At 37.4% G+C, this 22348-nt stretch overlaps 1 protein-coding gene across 1 annotated transcript in view; it reads left to right on the top strand.

Annotated features, from left to right (window-relative positions):
• Window positions 1-22348, top strand: part of LOC149300917 (cytosolic arginine sensor for mTORC1 subunit 2) — a 74841-nt gene that overhangs the window by 30378 nt on the left and 22115 nt on the right. The window contains exon 2 of the mRNA XM_089484648.1: window positions 8953-9023. Coding sequence (XP_089340774.1) covers window positions 8953-9023 — 71 coding nt within the window. The remainder of the gene's footprint in view (window positions 1-8952; window positions 9024-22348) is intronic.

The following is a 22348-nucleotide window of genomic DNA, read 5'->3' as shown; positions in this document are numbered from 1 at the left end:
GTAGAGTAAAACTTCCTTACAATATATCTAGGCCTCTGACCCTTTAGTTTTAGATGATGACATTTTTCATAAAGTGCTTTAACATGCATTCTTTTTTACTAGGGCTGTTAAACTTTAAGTGATGTTGCTTCCTGTTTCATGTGATCAATGGACTGTGGTACCACTCTCTCTACCCTCAAGATGAGAGTCTTTATGTTGCTTTGAGATAATTATGAAATCTGAACCAGCTTCCAGTTATTAGACCAAAGTTCAAAGACCAAATGTTCTTAGGACCAACCCTCTTTTTTGTAATATTTTCTATATTTTCCTTAACTCATAGCTCATAGGAATCTCTACTAATACAAATCTACTAATATAGTTAGGTCCCCAATTTTATAGACGATAACCTTGGTTTGTTCTACCGTTTGTATGTATAATGTATGGGAAAGGGCGCATGAGAGAAATGAGGAAAGCAGTAAGGAAGGGTGAAGGGGGAAAAGAAAACTCGGAAGGAGGCAAAGCGAAAAGAAAAATGAAAGGTGAATTAGCACCGAGCCCCATGGTGCATATAGCACCACCAGACCTTAAGAAAGACAGACATATGAGAAGGTCCACTCTTAAAATCACTTGAACAATAACTCCATTCTAGAGTTTATTTTTCTTTGCTTCCCATTCTGAAGTCTGCTTTAAAAAAGTGTCACAAAATCTAGTGTGTCAACATTTTGGGAATTGTAGAAAATATTTAACATGAAAATGTGAGGCAGTGCCTGTTACTGCATCTTTAAGACTGACATTTTCCTGTAACTCTGTTTTTTAATACGATTTCCTTTAGTTCTCTGAGCCTCTCCTGTCTAACTTGCTGATTTCACTGGGCCAAATGCAGTTAATCCACAGGTCATCGGCAGCACAGAAAATAGTGACTAAGCCATTGTGTTGCTGTAGGAACAAAGCCTGCAGACAATATGTAAGAGGTATGTCGCAAAAAACTTGTGTCGGTTCGATTATAGAATGGAGAATAAAACAGATTGTTACTTGACGTACAGGGGCATGGACACTCAGCGGGTTCTGTCACTGTGCTTGTTGTGGAATGTCTAGTTACAAGCCCTTGTTTTCACTGCATTGGAGTTCCTTCACTGCATATCACACCAACAGTAACACACAGAAAAAAGCAGGAACAATATGTTTGTGTTGACTTCAGTAACAATCACCGTGAGATGGCCATGACCTAATTTCTCTCGGAGTGCCGCTGTTATATTTATTAGGAGTGTGCAAGAGAGGAGCAAGAGCGTGAGGGTAATTTTTTTCAAAATTATACCCCTTTGCATTTGTGTTGTTTTACAACATTGAGTATATTTACATGTTAAGCAGGGCTGCCATTTGGGGGTAAAACTAGTACTCTTGTATGGGGCCCGGTCAGGCATGGGGGCTTGACCGCCCTGATTTATCAGAGGCCCCTTCATTAGCAGTCATGGCATGCTATCCATGTCTGCGCCTTTTGTGGGCTTTGAGGTCCCGATATCCCCTTTCTGGGGATTGGGGCCTTCTGACCCCTTTCTGTACTTTGGAGCCTGGTGGCCACATTGTGAGCGTTAGGGCCTGGTAGTCCTATCGCAAGCATGGGGCTGGGTAGTGAGAGGAGCATGGGACAGTGTGGTCGGAGGAACATGGCGTGGGACAGGGCAGAATCGTCCTGTCTTTAGGTTTGTGCTAAGCTCCAAGAAAATGCATTTCATTTTTTTTAATCTGGAAAGACATATTTTAACCATACTGTCACCTTCTACTATTTACAGGAGCGTTCCTGCAGCCTTTCTTAAATAATACACAAATGAATACACAAGTAAATCCTTAGCCTGTGAAGTTTTTTTTGTTTTTTTTTTTAGGCGTATCGGAGAGAACATTTATTGCTATTGCTTTGCAAACCTTAATATGCTGCACGCATCTGACAAGTTATATATCAGGCAGTGCGGTGGGTGTTTGTGCATGCAACTGATAATAAATAGCACACAGGAAATCCACAAGGGATTTGAATAGGAACATTTTGTGATTTTTAGCTATAGCACCTCTAGTGGTGTACTTCAGTTCACTGTAAGTAGAAAATAATTCATTTTGAAGATGCAAGAATATGTGCATTACCTATGCTATAGGCTTCGGTTGTATGTGCCAGCAAATGAATGGTATTTAAATGCTAAAAAAAATACTCATAGGATTAGAGGAAGAAGTCTGATAAGCGTGGCAACTTTTTGTTTGGGATGACTAAATTGGTTTTAAAACAAAGTATCCAAAAAGTGAGACTCGATTAAAGCAAGGGTTAACCCAATATAAACTAGATGACTCGCTACAATAATTCAAAAGTGTAACTTTTAATAACTAAACTAAAAAAGACTGATATATCAATTCTACAAAGATTAATAAATATATTGCACAATTTAATAATATTTGTAATTCACATAGTTAATTGATGCTGAAGAAAAATAAAAAACACTAGTACTAAATTGATAGACAACTAAGAGGGTACCACCTTCAACTTGCGACTTAAATATGGGAAATGTGGGATTTTTACACAATCTATTGTCATCAATAAGGTGGTAACCTTATCACCATCACATATGATACAAATAATACATAGATACATCAACAGTGAAAACTAAAATATATAGAGAGTTAATTCAAAGTAGTTAAGACTGGTTGGCTCTTTTTTTAAATCCAATTTCTCCTTTTTATATTGTGCTACTCTCCTATTGATCCAAGAAGCAATGTCGCTAACATTATGAAGCAGAGGCATGACCTCACTCCTTACAGTTAAAATGTGATGTTGCTTAAATTCTCTTGTGGACTATAAGCCATTTTAACTGAAAACTAAAAGGAAATTAGACTACTGACTGCACTTTGTATCTCAGGCATATGGTTATGCCTAGATATGGATCAGTATACCATGATGAGGTAGTAGTAGAAGCAGGTTAACATTTGTTTCCCTTTAAATATATCTTTGAATTTTTCATACTTTGTAAAACCTTTTGCATACATTAAAATATTGTAAATAGGGTATTTCTGAAACCCTAATGCCTTCTATCTCAAAAATAAAAAATAAGCACAAAACCTGTGTAGTATGACCTTGGCCACTATGATATTTTTGGGCACATTTGAGAGCAGTTAAAGTTATTCCAAATTATGCTTCGGCCAATTCATATAACCAAAACCTCTCATTTATATTATGTTTATATATATTTGTTGCCAACTTTATTAGGGTGAGAAGCGCAGAGAGTTTTTGTTTTTTGTATACAATGTTATTCCTGATCAAGCTAGTGGAAAGCTTAGGGTCAATTCCTAAGAGTTGCAGATATCTTAAAAATGTTTCTTTGCGCGATAATGTCTTATGGACTCAACTGTGTTAGTAAATATATGTAGCTGTCCTCTTGTGTTATCGGTACAGCTGGGGCAATCTTAACAGGATTGCCTAATGTCCTTCATACGCAAGAGTCATATAAATAACTCTTTGGTAGGCATTCATTTGGCAATCTATTTGCATAAATAAAATTTAAAGTGCTGAATTTTATTGCTTGGATTCCTATTTTAGACCAACTCGATGTTAATAAAAATGCAAAATCTGATGTGGATAGGAATACTACTTCAGAAGCGCTTATATTTCATGTTTATCTGTGAGGTGACAGACGGCAAAATAATTGGTATATTTTTGTGATCATTTGAGCTAACACAAAGGTTCCATCCCTGAAATGATCCCTTGAAACGCTCTTACACATTAAATTGAAAGCACACACGCACAAATACATACATATACACATACACACGTACACATATTGCTTTAATATACTTAATCGTGTTGACCTTCACCTTCAGTTGATGCTTGACATGTTATTTTAACAGCCTTCAAAAGAAGTGTTAGTGGTTATTACAGCATCGGAGTTTAAACATGCATGGGATAGACATAGGTAATATTACCTATGTAATACCCATGTGCTTGGCTGTATTATAAATGGATTATCAAAACATTATTATTATTATTATTGTTTTATATAGCACCATCATATTCTGCAGCACTGTACAATGTGTAAATGGAAAAGAAAAAGTTGTATATAGCATAACAATTTGACTTACAGTAATAAGAGGTAAGGAGGACCCTGCTCAAAACAAGCTTACAATCTAGAAGGAGTTAGAGGTAAAAGTGCCACTCTTAGGAATGGACCAACCACACTAATATTAGTATTGACCAAAGGCGGGAGAGGGATTAGGATAGGTGAGCTAAAGGACGATGGGAGCAAGGGTGTTAAGGGTGAAGCACCGAAGGCAAGGCAAAAGACTTATAGGCTCAAGTGTGACACCAAGGCAGTGAGCATGAGTGGACGGGGAGACAGGAATGTCTCGGGATCACGTCATGTCACATGACCCTGCGGAACAACTTTCTGCCTTGCAGGCTCTCACCGTGACGTTAAAGGGAGGGCATGGGTGTGAAATAGTTAACGGTAAAAAAACAGCCAGTGGCCTTGCTCGCCGCACTCCCTGCATGGCCCAGAGCAGCTACACCTTACCCCAAACCTATTCACCTCCAAAATTCTTATGGCGGTTCAGTAAACCCCATGAACTGCTCAAAGCCTATAAATACCCAATTTAGTCGAAAAAGTAAAACTTGCAAATTAGAAAAACAGTAATGTGCAAACTCGGGCTATCTCCGAATGCTGTGAATTAAAAGTTCGAACACAAAGACAGAACTGATTGATTTATATTGAATCTGACAAAAATGGTCACAGTGCATACAAAAATAAAGGTTAATGAGAATATGCAAAAATACATAAAAAACAGTATTAAAATAGGCAGGGATAAAACACAGAAAACGTACGTAAAACAAAAGTAAAATAATCGGTGTGAATCTCCAGATGTTAAGTCCCTTGTCAAAAGATATGCAATAAAGGAAATTCAAATTGTTTCTTCCAGTTTCTTATTCTTATGAGAATCTTCTTTCTTGATCTCATAACTCTAAAGATGCTAGGTGCTGAGTCCCCTGTGTGACCCAGGTGCTGAGTCCCCCTGTAGGATTTTATGGCGCCCAAGACTGGACATCTAGCATCCTTTGAAGATGCCCTGCTTGGATACCCTTTCTGTCCCACTAATTTTATGAAGGGTTCTGGCCTGGTTTATGGCAGGATCTGGCCTAATACAAAAGTTACAATTTCTGATATTCATTCAAAATGCCTTGTTAACCCTTAAGCATAGGCATGTTACATGACGATAATTAAAATAATACAAGTTGGTTATTAATTTGAGTATTTTATCTGACCTAAGAATTTCTGTATATGTCATAGCTTTGATTATTTTATCTAGTCTATGTGACAAAAGCATTCGGAATAGCACTCTTGTTTTGTTTTTTCCTTGGTAAATTTTTTTTGGTCTGAACCTGTAATATCTTGCAAATAAGTATAACTTTTGTTCCAGAAAAACTGCATAGAAGCGGAATGGGAACAGGAACCAGGACTTGCTTTGCTTTCTATATAGGGGTTTGTTAACTATTTTGTATGTCATCAAATTTTCATGGTTGTACAAGCGGTGTTAACATTGAAGTATACTCCTGCCACAATCGTCAGCTCACAAACACATTGTATCTTTATTGAGATTCTTGATTAGTCATAGGTTAGCGATTTCTTTTCACATATAGTTAGAGAAATTGTAAAACGATAAAGAGATCTAACCACCAACATGTATCAAGTAGGTGCCCAAAATTAATATATGTTTCTAGAACTCTAATGTTCAGACGCGTGTTTGTATAAATACAAATACCGTATTGGCTCGGATATATATATATAGGCCGCACCCGAATATAGGCCGCACCCTAAAAGTTTGGTGCTTTTTTAAAGAAAAAGTTTTGTGATAGATATGCTGCCACTCTGCCCCCCCCACCCCCGATATATGCTGCCACTCTGGCCCCCCAAGATATGCTGCCACTCTGCCCTCCCCCCCGAGATATGCTGCCACTCTGCCCCCCCCGATATGCTGCCACTCTGCCCCCCCCGATATGCTGCCACTCTGCCCCCCGAGATATGCTGCCACTCTGCCCCCCCGAGATATGCTGCCACTCTGCCCCCCCGAGATATGCTGCCACTCCGCCCCCCCCAAGATATGCTGCCACTCTGCCCCCCCCCGAGATATGCAGCCACTCTGCCCCCCCCCAAGACTTACCAGAGCAGACTCCCGGCTGTCTTGCGGGACCGGCGGAGGACATCTACGCAATACGCGTATACAACTTCCGGTGCCGGAAGGTTGTTTACACGCGCATCTCCGCAGCCGATGAACGTCTGCACGATGCGCTTAGACAACCTCCCGTGCCGACACCCCCCCCCCCCCCGTGGGAAGTGCTGGCAGGGGAGGCTGTGTATCGGAGAGTAGGATGCAGGTCCCCTGCACCGCTGCGGGGGATCTGTATCCTAACCCTGCTGCCTGCCCAGCGCCCGGAACTGCATGTCCCGGGCGTCGTGCGCTAGACCCCAAATATAGGCCGCAGTGGGGGAAAAAAGTGTGGCCTATATTTGGGCAAATACGGTATTTATCAATCTCTCTATTGGTGAGCTCTGGAGAGCTAATAATCTCATTCCCTCTGGTCTCCTAGGGTTTCTGTATGTCTTGTTTCTTACCGCATATGCTCGCAAAAGGCTCTTTATAAATTACTGACAATGTTCTACACATTCCTTCGGTCAGAAAATTGTACCACGTGTTTTAGTTCCATAGTGTATAATTTAAGTTAGATTACTAAAAAGTGCAATTTTTCTTTAATGGTTAGAACTGCACATTGTTCATGTTTTCTAATTTAATTCACAGGCTTTCTTTGTGCAAACTAATCAAAGGTGCTGAAAATATCATGTCTTAATCCTCACTCCCAAGGGTGTTTGCAACTAATGTCACTAATGTATCTTGATTAGTTGTCATATTATGTTTTAAAGGGTAAAAACAAGAGATTATATATATATATATATATATATATATATAAATATTTATATATATATATATATCTCAGTAGTTTGAGCTGTGTATTTTAATGAAGAATAAAATGCACTAATGTAGGACTATGGACAGGATTTTTAGTTTACCCTCTTACCTCTCCATACATGCCTCTCAATAGTCAGTGGCACAATGAGCTAACACCTGTATGTATATTTATGTTTATATAACTGATATACGCAGCACTTACAGTATAATAAAGGTGAGTATTGCCGTGTAAGAAGCACAGTAATCATACTTATTGATTACAATCCGGGTACATGATGTATGATTACATTAGGAAAGGAGGTACCCGTCCTGTAGAGCTTACTATGTACCGCTATGCATTTTGTTTTTAAAAAGGGAACTCCAACCAGACCTCACTGTTCCTTATTGACTTTAAATAATAAAACAAACATATATTCAGATTGAATCTGATGTCTTTCTTGCTCATACTTAAACACCTGCTGTCTTTAAAGGTTCAAGCAGAGGTATCTTTTTGGAGTTGCCTAATTCAACAAACCAGATTCTACTCCTAAACCTAAGAGCCGAATAACTTTGTACAGCGATTGGCATGGCATATTTTACAACTGGTCCCGGGAATATACAGCAAGGTTTAGAACTATCTGTTGTGAATATGATTAGGACATTTAGTAAATGTCTATATGTTTTCTACAACCTCCCCCTCCTCTTTTTTTCTATACCTTTTTTTCTTTCATTACTTGTTTTTTTTTTTGTCATATTCTGCCATTGACAGAGTACATTTTAGATCGCATCTGTATAAAATTTTCTCACTTATAAAATTGGTCATGTTGTGGTTTTGTGTTTGCGGCCAATAACGTAAATTGACTAAGAGGGGCTGCTGTTTAAACAGTTTAATTACTGAAAATATAGATTAAATGCTTGTTGAGAAGTGGAAGGCAGTGCCAAACATTGCAGTTATTATTACCACTTTCATTACTGAAATAATTGTGTCTGGGAGGGGAGTGAGAATGAGGAACACTTATATAATTGTATCGTGTTTTGAGTGCTTTTCGCCTCAGCAAGGTTGTGCTGATCTAATAACACATGTGATCAACATTCTGCAAGCTGCCAAAATAAAAGCAAAGACATATGCTTTCCAACAGTCAAACACCGCAAGCCTGTCGGGGAGAAAAAGCATGCAAAAAAGAATGAAACCAGAGAAAAAACTTGATCATATATCAACCTAAAGAGCCATTTGCCCAAGCTATTTACATTGCAGAATGTGGATTAAGTTAAACGCATCTCCCATGCAGTAGTGTACATGCGCACATACTAACCACCAGCCAGTTCTGGCTTGCACCGGAGTTCCAGGGGGTCTAAGGAGAGCCCTGTGCAAGTGCAGAAAGCAATTGATTTCCATGGGAGTACTTTCATTCTGGTGATGGGCCGCTAGAAGCACCCAAAATGTATTGAAAGCAAACAATGCACATTTTAAGTACTTACAAGTGTAAATTATTTGTTGGTGGGGCTGTATGGGGCACTTAGATGCCCTTTTAGCTTCTACTTTGGAGTATTTTCTTGCTGGCCCTAAAATGGCTAAGTAACAGTGATTATAAAACTAATTTGCCCAAAGCATGGTTATTTGAACCAAATTGTACAAGATCACAGTAACTTATGTCAAAAAAGTAACCTAAAAATGATGACCTCATAAAAGCAAAGCACTTGATGTATGTCCTGTAGTGCAAAGCAGTCGATGGTTTGCCTTAATATATGGCCATTTTGTAAAAGATGTGTATTAGAAATATGGCTGGCTAATCCTGTTTTATAGGTATTTATCATGCCAAAATGAGGACACATATAAAGCAAAATAACCGCAAATTTAGGATTTAAAGTTCTGACTAGTGCATTAGCATTCTTTAGGTTAGATTTATACAAGTAAAGGTCCATTTCATCATGTGACCAATCAATACTTTATTGTACTGTTGTAACAATATTTATCAATATTGTGTTTTTTGTTTATTTTTGTAGGTGCAAGTTTTTCAGTCTCACGGAAACACCAGAGGATTATACCATCATTGTCGATGAAGAGGGGTTTTTGGGTAAGGCATTTCTCTCACTACATTGGCACAGTATATGGTTAAAAAAAAAAATCAGAAGTGTGGAGTACAGATTTGCTAGTAAAAAGTGCTTGTTCACAGAATGTGAATCATCTCAAAAACTGAATGCAAAAGAAGGGAAAGAAAAATCAAAAGCTTTACTAATTCCCTGTGGGGGGGGGAAGTAAGGTAGAGAGCATAGCTTTTGATGTGTGTTCTTCATACTATGCCAAAGGGAAAGATTAACCACAAGGGGGATTGTGAAAGCAAATTATGATGATGCAGAACGCGTTGGGCATTTTTTTCTATGTGCAGGTACAACATTTGTTTAGAGACTTGCTTAGTCTATCCTTTATGCTAGTGATGATGTGTTTGATTTCACAACGGTGCCATTAGGAATAAGACACTGCTATAAAACAATATTGAAGATGTCTGTTGTTCATGTGCAGACTTAACATTTACAGACTTCTTCCGTTGCCTTTTAAACAGCTTTTCCTTTTTAATCTGTGGAGATGACCAGTCACAATTTTATCTTGGTAGCAACCAATGTGATGGTCAGAAGAAGTATTCAAGTGGTTGCTATTGGATAAGACTTGTTAAAGATTTGCACCAGAATGCCTTTTTGTAATTCTAATTCTTTTCCACAAAGAGTGAAAGACTTGAAAGCAGTTGTCGTCGGAAGAACTCTAGAACCCAGTGTTTATTTCAATTATTATTAAAATTTACATATTAATGTAATAAATCCAGTTAGTACCCAAAAGCAAGCAAACTTTCAATGTATTGTTCACGGTAAGACACATAATCGGCAAATAAGGAGTACTTAGTGAGAAGGTGAAACTGAAAGGTTGACTACCTGTATCAATGCCAAGCTTTGCAAATATAAATAATCAGAAATAGTGATTGATTTCTTCAGGAGTTGCAATGTGAATACCGGAAGTAAAAGCAGTCATCCATACCATCCCAAATGGAACAAGTCTCCCAGAAACCAAAAGGACTGAATAACACATGACTGGAAACGCAAACCATTTATTCAGTCTAAATTTAGATAAAAGTAGATCTTAAAAGTATCAGATCTTTAGAAACTGTAGACAAAAAACAAGCTCAGTTCCTTTTAATTAAATTGTATTGGGGTTTTAAAGAGGATAGGGCACTATACGATTGGGATGTGGGATCATAATGGGGCAGGTGGGAAAAAGAAAGGCAGTGTTGGAGGAGGAATAAAGAGACTAGGAGTGTTGAACGGCCCACATCTCAGTTCTGATTACAAGTCTCCTAGTATGCCACAAATAGAGAAATTAGAAAGCACTGGCAGTCAGGCCAGTGGTTTAGCTTACTAGATGTAAAATCATCAAGTGAATATGTAGGAAGACATGTTTTAGCTTGATATTGCTTAAAGGGGAACTCCAACCATATTGTCATGCTTTCTTTGAAAAACAGTTCTACTTTCTGCAGAATAGTATGTTTTCAGGCAGCTGCAAATTAGCAATTCGTATGTTCTCTAGTCCAAATCTGCAAGACAGACACTTTTACTCCTTATTATACTGCCTGTGGCAAACAAGAGAATGACTCAGTCTTGATCTCCCCGACTGACTCTCATTAATTAAAGCCTAGAGAGGAAAGTATTTTATTGCGCAGCCAGGTCTTCATTGGCATTCATATAAAGAATCGGCTCTGTGTAGTGATTGTTGAGGGAAAGTTACCCAAAATGTTACATGACTGATGACAATGGCATATAGGAACAAAATAAAATAAAGTTTCCCTGTATACAACACTATTTCATGTTCAAAGAAAAATATTTTCCACTGGGCTTCCCCTTTAAACAATGAGGTTTTTTTATGAGATCTGGGGATTTAGAATAAACCAACTGTGTAAATAATACATTGTATAACAATTAACATTTTAAAATATTATTCATGCGCTTAAGGATATTCTGGATGCATGCAAGTAAAAAAATATATAGTATGAATATTTTCACCCAGTTCTATTAAAAACAAGAATTGTGCAGGTATGCTGCACATTATATAAAGACTAGATATTTTTGGTTCTAGAGAATTATGTTTAGACATTGATTATATACAAAACATAAAACAAAGCAAGAATTCAGTGTATACCCAGTGGATACAGCTAAAAAAATGAAACCTATATATCATAAAGTAATTTTAAGTGTGACGCTGTGCCTTAAAGTGTGTAAGTATTATTCGAACAGAAACCTAATTGAAACATCAGCATATCCTGGGTATATGGAGTCATCACACCGCAGTTCGTGGTTGTTATAAAGTAAATGATTTGTTTGTTAACCTGTATTGCTGTTATATATGTCATTTGTATACCTAAAATGCAGCAAAAGGCTGCTAATAAAAGGTAACTTTTTGGATTGTATAATGCAGGTTTTTTCTTAATGGTTTAATGTCCTTTTTTGAAATTGTGTTCTAACATTTATTTCTATTATTTCCAATTATAAATGATAGTTGCAGCCAGTGCTGATGTTGTTTGTTAACAGTATGCTCTATGTACCATTCTTCTTTTTTTCGCTCAATAAACTTAATGTGCCAGTGGAGAATGAGATAACATAAAAGGATGGCATGTCCACAAAGTCTTATCATCCTTTGTCACTGACACCACATTTGATGCTTGTACAAACACTTATTTTAGATTTTGAATTATAAGTGCAAAGCTGAATATAAAAACAATCTAAGCAGTATAAATCTGTGACTAGAAAACAAAAACAAAATGATACTCCCACGCACACACGAATGAAAAACAGTCTGGGCCGCGAGTAAAGTGAAAAATTTGTAACGTTTATTCTATTTCTTGTAAAACACTGATATACAGCACAACACACATGATGCTAAGCAGAGAAAAAAATCTACAGGAGAATTTGTGCTGAAATATTTTCAAGAAGCGTCATAAATTCAGTTATTTTTTTGTGATCATAGTTTCGATGCGGCATCTACACAAGAACATATAACCCAAACATCTGTTGGGAAAACAATATATGTTAACTTACAAAATGTCATGAAGTGAGAAAGGAAAATGGCAATAGTATTACAGTTTCACACTGACCTGCACACACACTAACACAACTGGACACACACACTCAGACACTTGCATACGTGGTAACGTATCCAGACTCAATCTAACATACAGAGACGCACACTAGCATAACCACACACACTAGCTTACCCAGACATGCACACTAACATATCCAGATGCAGTCACCACACTCAACATACTCTTGAAAATGTTTTAGGATAGAACCTTCACTACCCCAGTAGTAGCTCTACCATAATTTGCACTTACCCCTGCCTATGGGCCTCCATGATCTTGCTGCCAATTCTATTGAACCTATTCATATAGATTGTTTGTCCTAATAAGAGGATTTGTTACTCACCATTTCCCACAGGTTCCCTTCTCTTACAGAAATAACCTTCCCTTGTACCTGGAAACATGTTACCCCTGTGCTGTTTTGCTGTTTATCCCTCAAATATTACTATGTTCCAAAAACTACTTGGTGAACCCAATAAGTACTTCTATCACACACCTTGTGTTAGGGATCAGACATGATACCTTTTCCTATATTAAGTTTAGGTATCTGTGCACCCACATTACTGCCAGGAACCACTTTTTGCTCACATAACTCGTGTATCTGCATTGGCCACATTAATCCATTGTACGTCTGCCTTCACATCATTTACAATTACTCTATCCACCAATTATCCCCAGCTTCCAGTGCCCCATCAATTACCCAGACCATGCCCAGGTACCCAGTGCCTATTAATTACTCTGACCACCTCAGGTACGAGTATCCCATCACAAAGGAACATGACTAGTCCCCGAGAATTGCCACAACCAAAGAATAAAGTGTGCCGTTTCTGACACAGAGGCTTAAAGGTAGAATAAAAACAAATTGAATGACTGTATGGTAGATCTCAAAAGTCCATGTTATTTAAAGGTTTGTATAATTTTAAGCAGGAAAGGAGCATTTTATCACTTTAGATAGCTTGTGTGGGTGGCTAATATAATTTCCCTCTCCAAGGTCTCTGCTGCAGAAAAATGCATGCCTGCATACTTACCACCCAACATTGCCATTAATTTATCACACTGCTGAAAGGAGTACTGAATTAGTTTAATGTTTTATCTGTTTAGTCAACATGAACAGCCTTACTATGTGGTATTTACACTCAACAGTAGTCAAGCTTTTGGTCTTTTAAGAGGAACTCCCACCATACTTTTATCCTTTTCATTATTGCAAAAAAGTTCTGAATACTCATCTACCCATGTTCCTCTGCTATTTGTGCAGCTAGTTTTCCCAACCAAGAAGCATTATGGTGATTGAAATATGATACTGATACTGTCACACATGATGCAGCGTGTGTCATAATCACAAACAATTTTGATAGAAATGGTGTCAAATGGTTCTTACAGAAGCCATGTACAGTCACAAAAATAGCAAAATGTATCTGTATTTGCGACAATACTCTGGTTTCTCATATGTCAACTCTGGTTTCTCATATGTCACCTTTGATTTCATCTTAGGTTGGCTAGGAAAGACAATGCACAACCATAGCAAATACTGGGTGTAAATAACACTAGGCACTAACATAGCAACTAAGGAACAACATGCCAAATGTCATGGAAGGTTTCCTGTTCTGATTCTAGTAATAAACGTGCTTAGCATGCATTGCTAGAAAACCTACTGACAATATTAATATTTATTAATATTGCCTTCTTTTGGATCAAAAGTAGGTAGGATAGGAAATTTTGATGATCATTCTTACAGATGAAAAAGGAAAACCTATGTTACGTTTATGAATCCATTAAAATAATCTCTATTTGAGTTGCTTCTGTGCTGCCATAGAACGACAATACAGGCAATGTGTTATTTGATAGAGGTTGATGTTAAGGAAAGGTGACAGTTCTGTAAAAGATTCCGTAAATATAAAATGTGGGTACAGAGCTACAGCAGAGTGGGCAGTGTGGGCAATATATATCAAAATCAATAATGAGATAACTGCTACTATACACCATTGTCTCTGGGAATGTATCTAATCTCCTCCAAGTGGCCTAGTCTGAGCCGAATTCCAGACAGTACAATCCAATGATATACTTTTGTATGTCGCCACAACCTTTCTTTGGTCTTCATTTTCCCTCAGATCCACAGCCTTACCAATGATCCTTTAAAAGAGGGATTCTATTGTGAAATATTCCCATAAATGTAATGGATTACAGGTCAAGCCCCATGGGAGGGTATTTGGGTCCTTATTAGAGCAGTTTCTTCCTTCTGTCTAAACAGAGTGCTTCCATTGCAACATTTCAGGGTGTCTTCTAAATAAAATCTTACCATATTACAACCAATGTCATGATTGATTTTGAGTTCCTGTGCTTTAGATGAAAATATCTGGAAATTTTGATGTACCATTTGTGATTCACGGCATCGGCTCCCAGAGACTTCAGGTAAAATTTATTAAGTTCCCTTGGTATGGATCCTGATGACAAATTGATCAAACGTCAAACATTTGTGTACCATGTGTGTACAAGGAAACACCTGTGTGTGTATGTATACAAAGTAAATGGTGGCAAATGCATGGATGCATTTAGTGGTCCTAAAATTATACCTTTGAGACTAGTACAGGTGCACATTGAAAAGATGTTTTATCTTTACAGGTTTTGTTCTTTATATGCTTTGTTTTATTCTTTTCGTAAACTACATCTGCATGTTTCGAGGAAGCAGACCAACTTCCTTTAAGGGCAGATGCTGTTTTAGAAAATAAATATTTCTCTCTTTTCTGGCTTCCGGCTGTGCCTTCTCTGGGAGGCATGCTGAGCAGGAAGCTTGGAACAGCCTGCCCGCCTGCTGTGAGGAAGCAGGAAGCCAATCTCCTTGTTTACTTACCTATGTTCTTCTTTATATGGACCCGTGAATAAATTTAAAAACAATTCTACCCTGCTTCAAATAAGAAGCAACAATACATGAGGACCTACCATAACCTTTTGAAATTAGGATAGACTTGGCTAAATTGCCAGAGATCTGTACTCCCCATGAAGGTAGCTGCTGACTTTGTTCCATGAACCGATGAAAACAGTAAAAATTTAGACTCCAGCTCAAGTCAGTGGGAACATGCAGTATAAATCTCTAAATTGAGCATGATAATGATGAGAACCTGCTGCAGTATAATTATTTGTTCTAATCCCTTTCTGGTGAGGGATTACATCATCATTAATCATCTTTCTGCATAAAAGTTTCTTTGAAAATCCTTTCGATTGTAGGTAATAGAAATGTAAAGGTTGTGCTATGTTACCGCACCATTGATGTGAAATCCTGGATTCTAGAGTTTATTGAAGGAAAAAGTCATGGCCCGATCAGTTAAACTTTAAATATTAATGACCAAATACAATAAATTTGTAATTGATTTATAATGTAGTCGCTGTAAGAAGTGACTGCTTTATGTGTATCTTATTGCTGGGCACAAGATGTGCTCGTTATTTGTCCAGATTTTCAAAGCAAGAGTAGTCCATAACAGCAGCTTTGGGTTACAGCCATATCAGAATACCTTACGCAAACAATGCTGTTTATGGGTCTACACACAGCAGGCACTCTTTTCAGCAGTTGTAAAGTGTAAGGGCACATTTGTAGTCATTTTTTATATAAATAATATATTTCAAATAATCCAAGACTAGTCTCATGGCTAGAGTACAGCACTGGAGACCTTGCCTCCAGAAGGATATCTATTCTGGATTAAGTACAAACCAAATCTACCAAAATGGTACATGGTTTATAGGATAACAATTTTTGGAAAGACTAAGGGATCTTCACATAGATAAAACATGAGAGCATATGGACATAATAAATAATGAATTACACAAAGTATGTTCAATGAGGGTTTCAAGCTGATCTGTCTTTTCTGAAATGAAACATTTTACAGTCCCACGCACTAAACTAGATTGTAAACTCGCAAGAGCAGGGCCCTCTTCTCCTTTGCACCAATTTGTCATTGTATGCGTTTCTAAATTGTTCTACTGACTGTAACAGCGCTGCGGAATCTGCCAGCGCTTTATAAATTAATGTAGTTAAATAAGTATATGTAGTTTTGTTGATATATTAAAATAAGCTTTATGTACAGATTAAAAAAAACCACTTTATATTTATACCATGGGGAAATGTATCTTAATTTCCTTTTCTTAAGGCCTTCATGATTATTCCTCCCATGCAAGTTGCATTGAACACAGGCTGAGGTTTCACAGGGTGTCTAGCGTGTATATTTATGTTTGTGTGACTAGGTGTGTTAGTGTGGTTGCCTGTGTGCATGTACGTTAGTATGAGTGTCTTGCTATTTTAACAGTTTTTGGCTTATCTGCAGGTAACACATTTTTCAAGGTATTTTGATCGAAATTTAGAGGGCCGGCTTATCCACAATTATATATACGGTGCTGATTGACAAGCAAAAACGTACAAGCTCAATAAATACTTATGCTAAAAAAGCTATGACAGCGATGCTTTGCTTTATGCATGTTCATAAGGCTATCCTGAACATAAGACAACCGGCATATCCAGAAGTTTGTAATCATCTTCTGTTTATTCTCAAGTGTCCCTCTGTTCGTCTTTCTTTTATTTGACCCTCTTTTTCTACCTCAGGATTTTTGCTGGGTATAAGTGGGAAATTTAAGGGCAATTGTGGTAAGTTTAAGATGCTACATTTAGCCAAATAACTTGCAATAAGGAAATCACAAACCAAGTTTTCCATATATATAGTAGCATCAGCAAATGAATTTTTTTTTTTGAAGTTCAATCACCTATAAAATCATCTATATTAAAAGTGGTAGAAAAAAATAAACCAATTTTTGCAAGCATTTTCCAGTCGTGTCTAAGAAATGCTGACATACTAAAAATGTAGATAAGTGGATTTATGACAAGAACTCATAAACATTTTATACCTGGCAATGATATTTCTGCCGCTCTGGTCAGGAATTCTATTTTCTGACAGCTGGATAACAGAGATCCTGCTGCTCACAAAGACTCACAAAGCCAAAATGAGCCTGCACGAGTATTAGTTGCCAGGTAGAATATCCAGCTGCTCTACAGAAAGAGATAACACGTGTCAAGCATACAGGCACATGCAGTATGTCTCCTCCGGGTGAAGGACATATCGCATACATTAGTTATAAATCACAATCAAAAAGGAAGTAATCAGAATGCAGGATGTTCTATGTTTCTCTAGTAGAGTTGGCTGTGCTTAGAAGAGAATATAGTAGTAGTAGTATACTACTGCATTGGCACAATCATTGTATTAATCCCACTCTTTTAGGTTTAGAATACCAGGATTGTGGAGGTATGGCTCCAATTCTCACGTAGAGTAACAATTTAACAATACCTTCCTAGAAAGGTTAAACTGGTTTATAAAGTAATAATTATGTGCATTCAGGGCATCTTATGAGGTGGATCACTGGGCCAAAGGCAAGATTACGAAGTGTACTCAGGTTAAGTTAGCTTTTAATGATCTTATAACAGACTCCCGATGCAGAGCTAGACAGTGATTCACAGCCCATGTGATAACCATTCAATATAATCGTATACTATTAGCTACTATAGCGGCAAAGTGGTCTTTCATTGATTAGGGGCATGGGGTGAGGTAGGTAAAAGAGACAGAGGAGAAGGATGCTTGATAAAAGGTCAGAGGTCAGCAGTTGTGGTATGGAGGAAGAATAGATAATTTGTCATTCCAGTCAGACCATTTGCCAGACCAGCCTTTTTGTTTCAAATAACATCTACTAATAGAGGTTAACAAATAGCAATGCTTGTTCTGTTATCTTATTGATAAAAGAGCACAGATTAGGTTAAATAACGAACTCATTGCTAAGCACTGGAAACCTGATACGGTAACGCCACATTACATATTAAAGAAAAATCACATTGCACATCCCTTTGGCCTCGAAGGCTATATGTTGATGCAATACAAAACGAAGATGCGGAGAAAACGATCCAACGCTGCGGAGAACGAGGCTGTCAAACTGAACACAATCCAAAAACCACCAAAATCTGTACACAAAATGAGCCCGTGATTACAAGCCAAAAAGGCTATATGAGTTAGGCCAGTCTTCTACTCCCTGTTGATTGAACCCCCTCTTTATCACCACCTAATAAAGTCCTTTCGTGTATGGATTTTGGTGGAGTTATTTGGATTGTGTTCAGTTTGGAGTTCTCCTTCTCCTCAGCGTTGGATCGCTTTCTTCGCATCTTCGATTTGTATTAATTTTAGCTTGGACGCCAGATCCTGTCTGCTGACAGAGTAAGCCTGCTCCCCCTGCATTTGGAGCGGCATATATTGTTTTACACAGCTTACTATAGTTTGGTGCTTTTTGTTTATATATGTTGATTTTCTATGTTGCAATAATAAAGAGCATACATGGTTTACTGAGAGGAGAGCTGGGGAGCTGGGGTTTGATCTCCTAAAGCTTTTTGTTGGGACTCTTGCTTCTGCTTTAAAAGGGAATTGTCAATTTCTTAGAATAAATTGACTGCTGGCTTCCAGGAAAAACAAGTGGGGCTTTCTATTCATGATGTATAATTTAGGTGTTTTTACATTTATCTTACTGTGGTTTACCAGGAGCACATAATTTAATAATTAAAGTCCAGAGGCTCCTGATGTAGCCAGAATAATACAATTGATGAATCTGGAACAGGTGAGACAATCCATTTCAGAGACTTCAAATAGTAAGTATTTTAATGCAGCAGGACACCTATGTGAAGACAAGAGCACAAGAGCATTTGCTATGTTCAGAAGGAGAAGACCTTATCATGTTAGTGATAGAGAGGTCTACTGATTCATGGAGAGCTTTCTAGCTCTAGTGGAGTATGGCCGGAGCTTTGACATATTTAGATATGTTTATCTTTGTTGTGGAGGCCAATGGACTAAACATCTATCTGGAATATAACAGGTTCTGAGGTTTTTACCTACACAGTGGGGGTAATCAAGCTGATGACCTTGTTATCTAATGTTTTCAAATACTGGGATTCCCCTTTTAAATATTAAAAGTTTGTTAAACATTTGTTAAACTCCAAGCTTGCGATCATATTTCTGAACTTTCACCCTGGCTCACGTTACCATCTGGTTCTTTGTCTAATGCTTGTATGGAGTACTGTTGATTACCGATCACTTGCCACTGCCTATCATGGAATTAGAAATGGATACAATTATTAATAGGAAGGAAACCTACAAATCTAAATTAATAATATAACACATGATACACTATACAAACATCTTCTTAAGCCAGTCTAAAGAACAGTTTAAATTCTTTAATTTCGGCTGGTAGATGTACTGTGCAATGTGACTGCATTTGTATTTTACTCTGTAAGTGGAGCTGTTGGGTGTCCCTGCCATAAGAGCATCTGTCTGTGTTTGTGTAAATAGATGTGAGAGGGTTAAAAGTCATAGTCCATACAACAGCTCAGGGTGCTGGATTTAATACACTATCTGCACAATCAGATGAATAAAAGCAAACAGACAGGTCAACAGTTCTTCCAATTCATTTATTCTGTTTGGTGTGTGTACTGGGGTATATGAAGATCACAGACCTTAAAAAGACAATAGCAAAAAAAAATAAAAAAATCCACTGTTCACAAGCCAAGCATTTTAGCTGAGTGAAAATGTATCGTTGAAATGGTTGTAAGTTTGATCATAGGTCTTTTCTCCAGTTTTACTGCGGGGATTCCCCAAAACTTCCTGTAAGTAACTGTATACTAAGAATAATTCATGTTACCGCATTCCACAGCACTAAAATGTATAATCGAGTTACAAAGCGCCCCCGTCCACTGTATGCAATATTTGTGCTTTGAGTTTTATTGGGGTGCAAAACCTGTATAGCTCCTTACTCCACAAAACTCACACTAGATCTATCCATCTGTCAATCTGTCCTATTCCTTTAAGAACAAAGGAGGATTTGGTTATCCTAAACCAGCACGTCTTTGCCATACCACCACATCTACAGAGTAGGTCTGGGGTTTAGTATATGACATGCTTCTATTGCCACAGAACATAAGAACACACTCATTTCTTCTAATGAGTTGTATTATCTAAATTCCATATGGAATTGAGTGAACAAATATATGGCTAGAAACGTTCCTCAATGAGATTCCTACCGTCCTTCCAAAGTTAAAAAAACAAAACAATAAGACCAAAGAAAAAGTCAACAACCTCTTAAATATCTTCTGATGCAATTACCTTGATATATAAATATTTTCCTAACAATTTTTTTTCCCTAAAAAATAAAGTGGAAACCCACAAAACCCTCCAACTTCCTCATAAGCCCTTTAAGATGTGGAAAGGACACATCAGCTGGATCTCTCAGCCTTCCCATTCTGCTTTAAACTTTAAAAGACAGGGCTGAACAAATTTGTACAGAACTTTTAGAAGACATCAAGAGATGATTCCCCAGAGATCAGCATTGGGGGAATTCTGACAAATCTGTCCACTAATTTGCATACAATAAATAAATACCCGTAATGGAGGCTGAAAGCTCTCGTATGTATGAAGATGCAAGTGATGTCTGGAAGGGCCCTTAAAAGACTTCTGTTCTTATTATTCTGCCCCCATCCCACCATGTATACAATGAGAAAGCTGAAATAAGTATAGCTTTGTTAGTGTATACATCCATTGATATTGGATTAAGATTATTTCATAACACACATTAAAAACATATGTGGCTCATTTGGAATTTCCGATGTATTTTTAATGTCCTTCTTCATTAATTGACCCAAAGTAATCTAACTCCAAGTAGTAAATCCTTCAAGTGTTAAAAATATTATTCTTTATAACATCATATGTGATAATATAATTTTCTATAAGTGGTCATCACCTGGCTGTCAAGTAGATAAGGTTAACAGTGCTAACATGCAAAAAAAAAAAAAAGTTTATTTTTTTATTTTTTACCTTTAACGTGAATATAATGTAATTATGTGAGCTTATAGGTCTTTTAACGCCCAAGAGCAAAAAATAAAATAAAAAATGCACCAGAATAGAAATGACAGGGTAGAGGTCTTAGACTGATCTTGTTAGGCATTCACACCTAACTGACGTAGCAAAATCTCAACAGAGAACTGAGTCACAGTGCTATTTTTAGAGAAAGAAGCAAAGCAGAGTGCCTTTTCTTTCTTTTCCCGTAAGAGAGATTTTTTTCATCATACTGCTCTGAAATTGAAATATATATGTGTGTAGATGTAGATATATATATATGTAGATATATATATATATATATATATATATATATATATATATATATATATATGTATATATATATATATATATATGATATTGGATGGAAAGGTGAACTAAGTATCCTTTGTCCAGTTTGCCACTGCAGTGATACAGGTATTATGTTTCTTGTCATTTAAACCTAGGTAAATAATTTATTCGCATTGGTCTGAACGAAAGGCGCTGAGTAACCAGCCTGTGCTCACTTGAGTAGGTTCTTAAGACAAGCACTGTTGAGAAAACACAAGGTATATGGTCTATGTTCTCGCTTGAGCTTTAGAACTTGGTTTGGGGATAGTATTGTCCCTGCATTCTCATTGGTTCTTAAGTACAGATTTGACACCAAAAACATAGCTACGGTAAGACAAAATACTAACTGTAAACGTGGCAGTCATCTGCTTTCCTCACTTGTGCAGTCCTCCATCTACCAAAATGTTCATCCCATCAGTGGGCGTATAGAGTGTTACAGACGGGCCAGGTACATAGAGAGTTAAGTACAATGTGTGATTTACTGTAATGTCGTGTACCTTTTTACCTTTTTTAATTTTCGGTATTTTTTTTGCTTTCATTATACTTCTGAATCACAATCGGATATGCTTAATAATTTACCAAATGGATTATGTCTTTGAAATGCAATAATTATCATTTCAAAATACAAATGGGAAGGTTATTGTTTAATCAGGAAAAGCAGAGCCAGGAGGAATATAAAGTACATTAATAGATATTAATTGTGCTGAAGTGAATAATCATATCAGAAGCCACTTTAGTTCACGCTCATGAAATATGAGACAAAGCCGGGCCTTTTATTATCTGTGATGTAACCACCTGATTAATCCTCTTGCTGGCAGCCACCGACACTGTGTTAAGCTTCTCTCACCTTAACACCAGGCATCTAATGACACTGCAATGTGAAACATAAAGCATCCTATTTCTTTCGCAGTGTTGATGATTGTTCATCAGTAGGGTCTGATGATGACCGGTATTAAGTGATCTTGGCAGTTATAGGTCACCCTCGCTTATTAATTACAGTATATAGCCAAGCTAGGATGATTTATGAAGCTGATATCCAAAATTGTGGGAGTA

This window comes from Sceloporus occidentalis, unplaced genomic scaffold (genome assembly GCF_023333645.1).
Source record: "Sceloporus occidentalis isolate IW3139 unplaced genomic scaffold, rSceOcc1.0.p SCAF_22, whole genome shotgun sequence".
Classification (NCBI taxonomy): Eukaryota; Metazoa; Chordata; class Lepidosauria; order Squamata; family Phrynosomatidae; genus Sceloporus; species Sceloporus occidentalis.
Note: the sequence above shows the minus strand (reverse complement) of the source record. Positions and strands in the feature narration are given on the sequence as shown.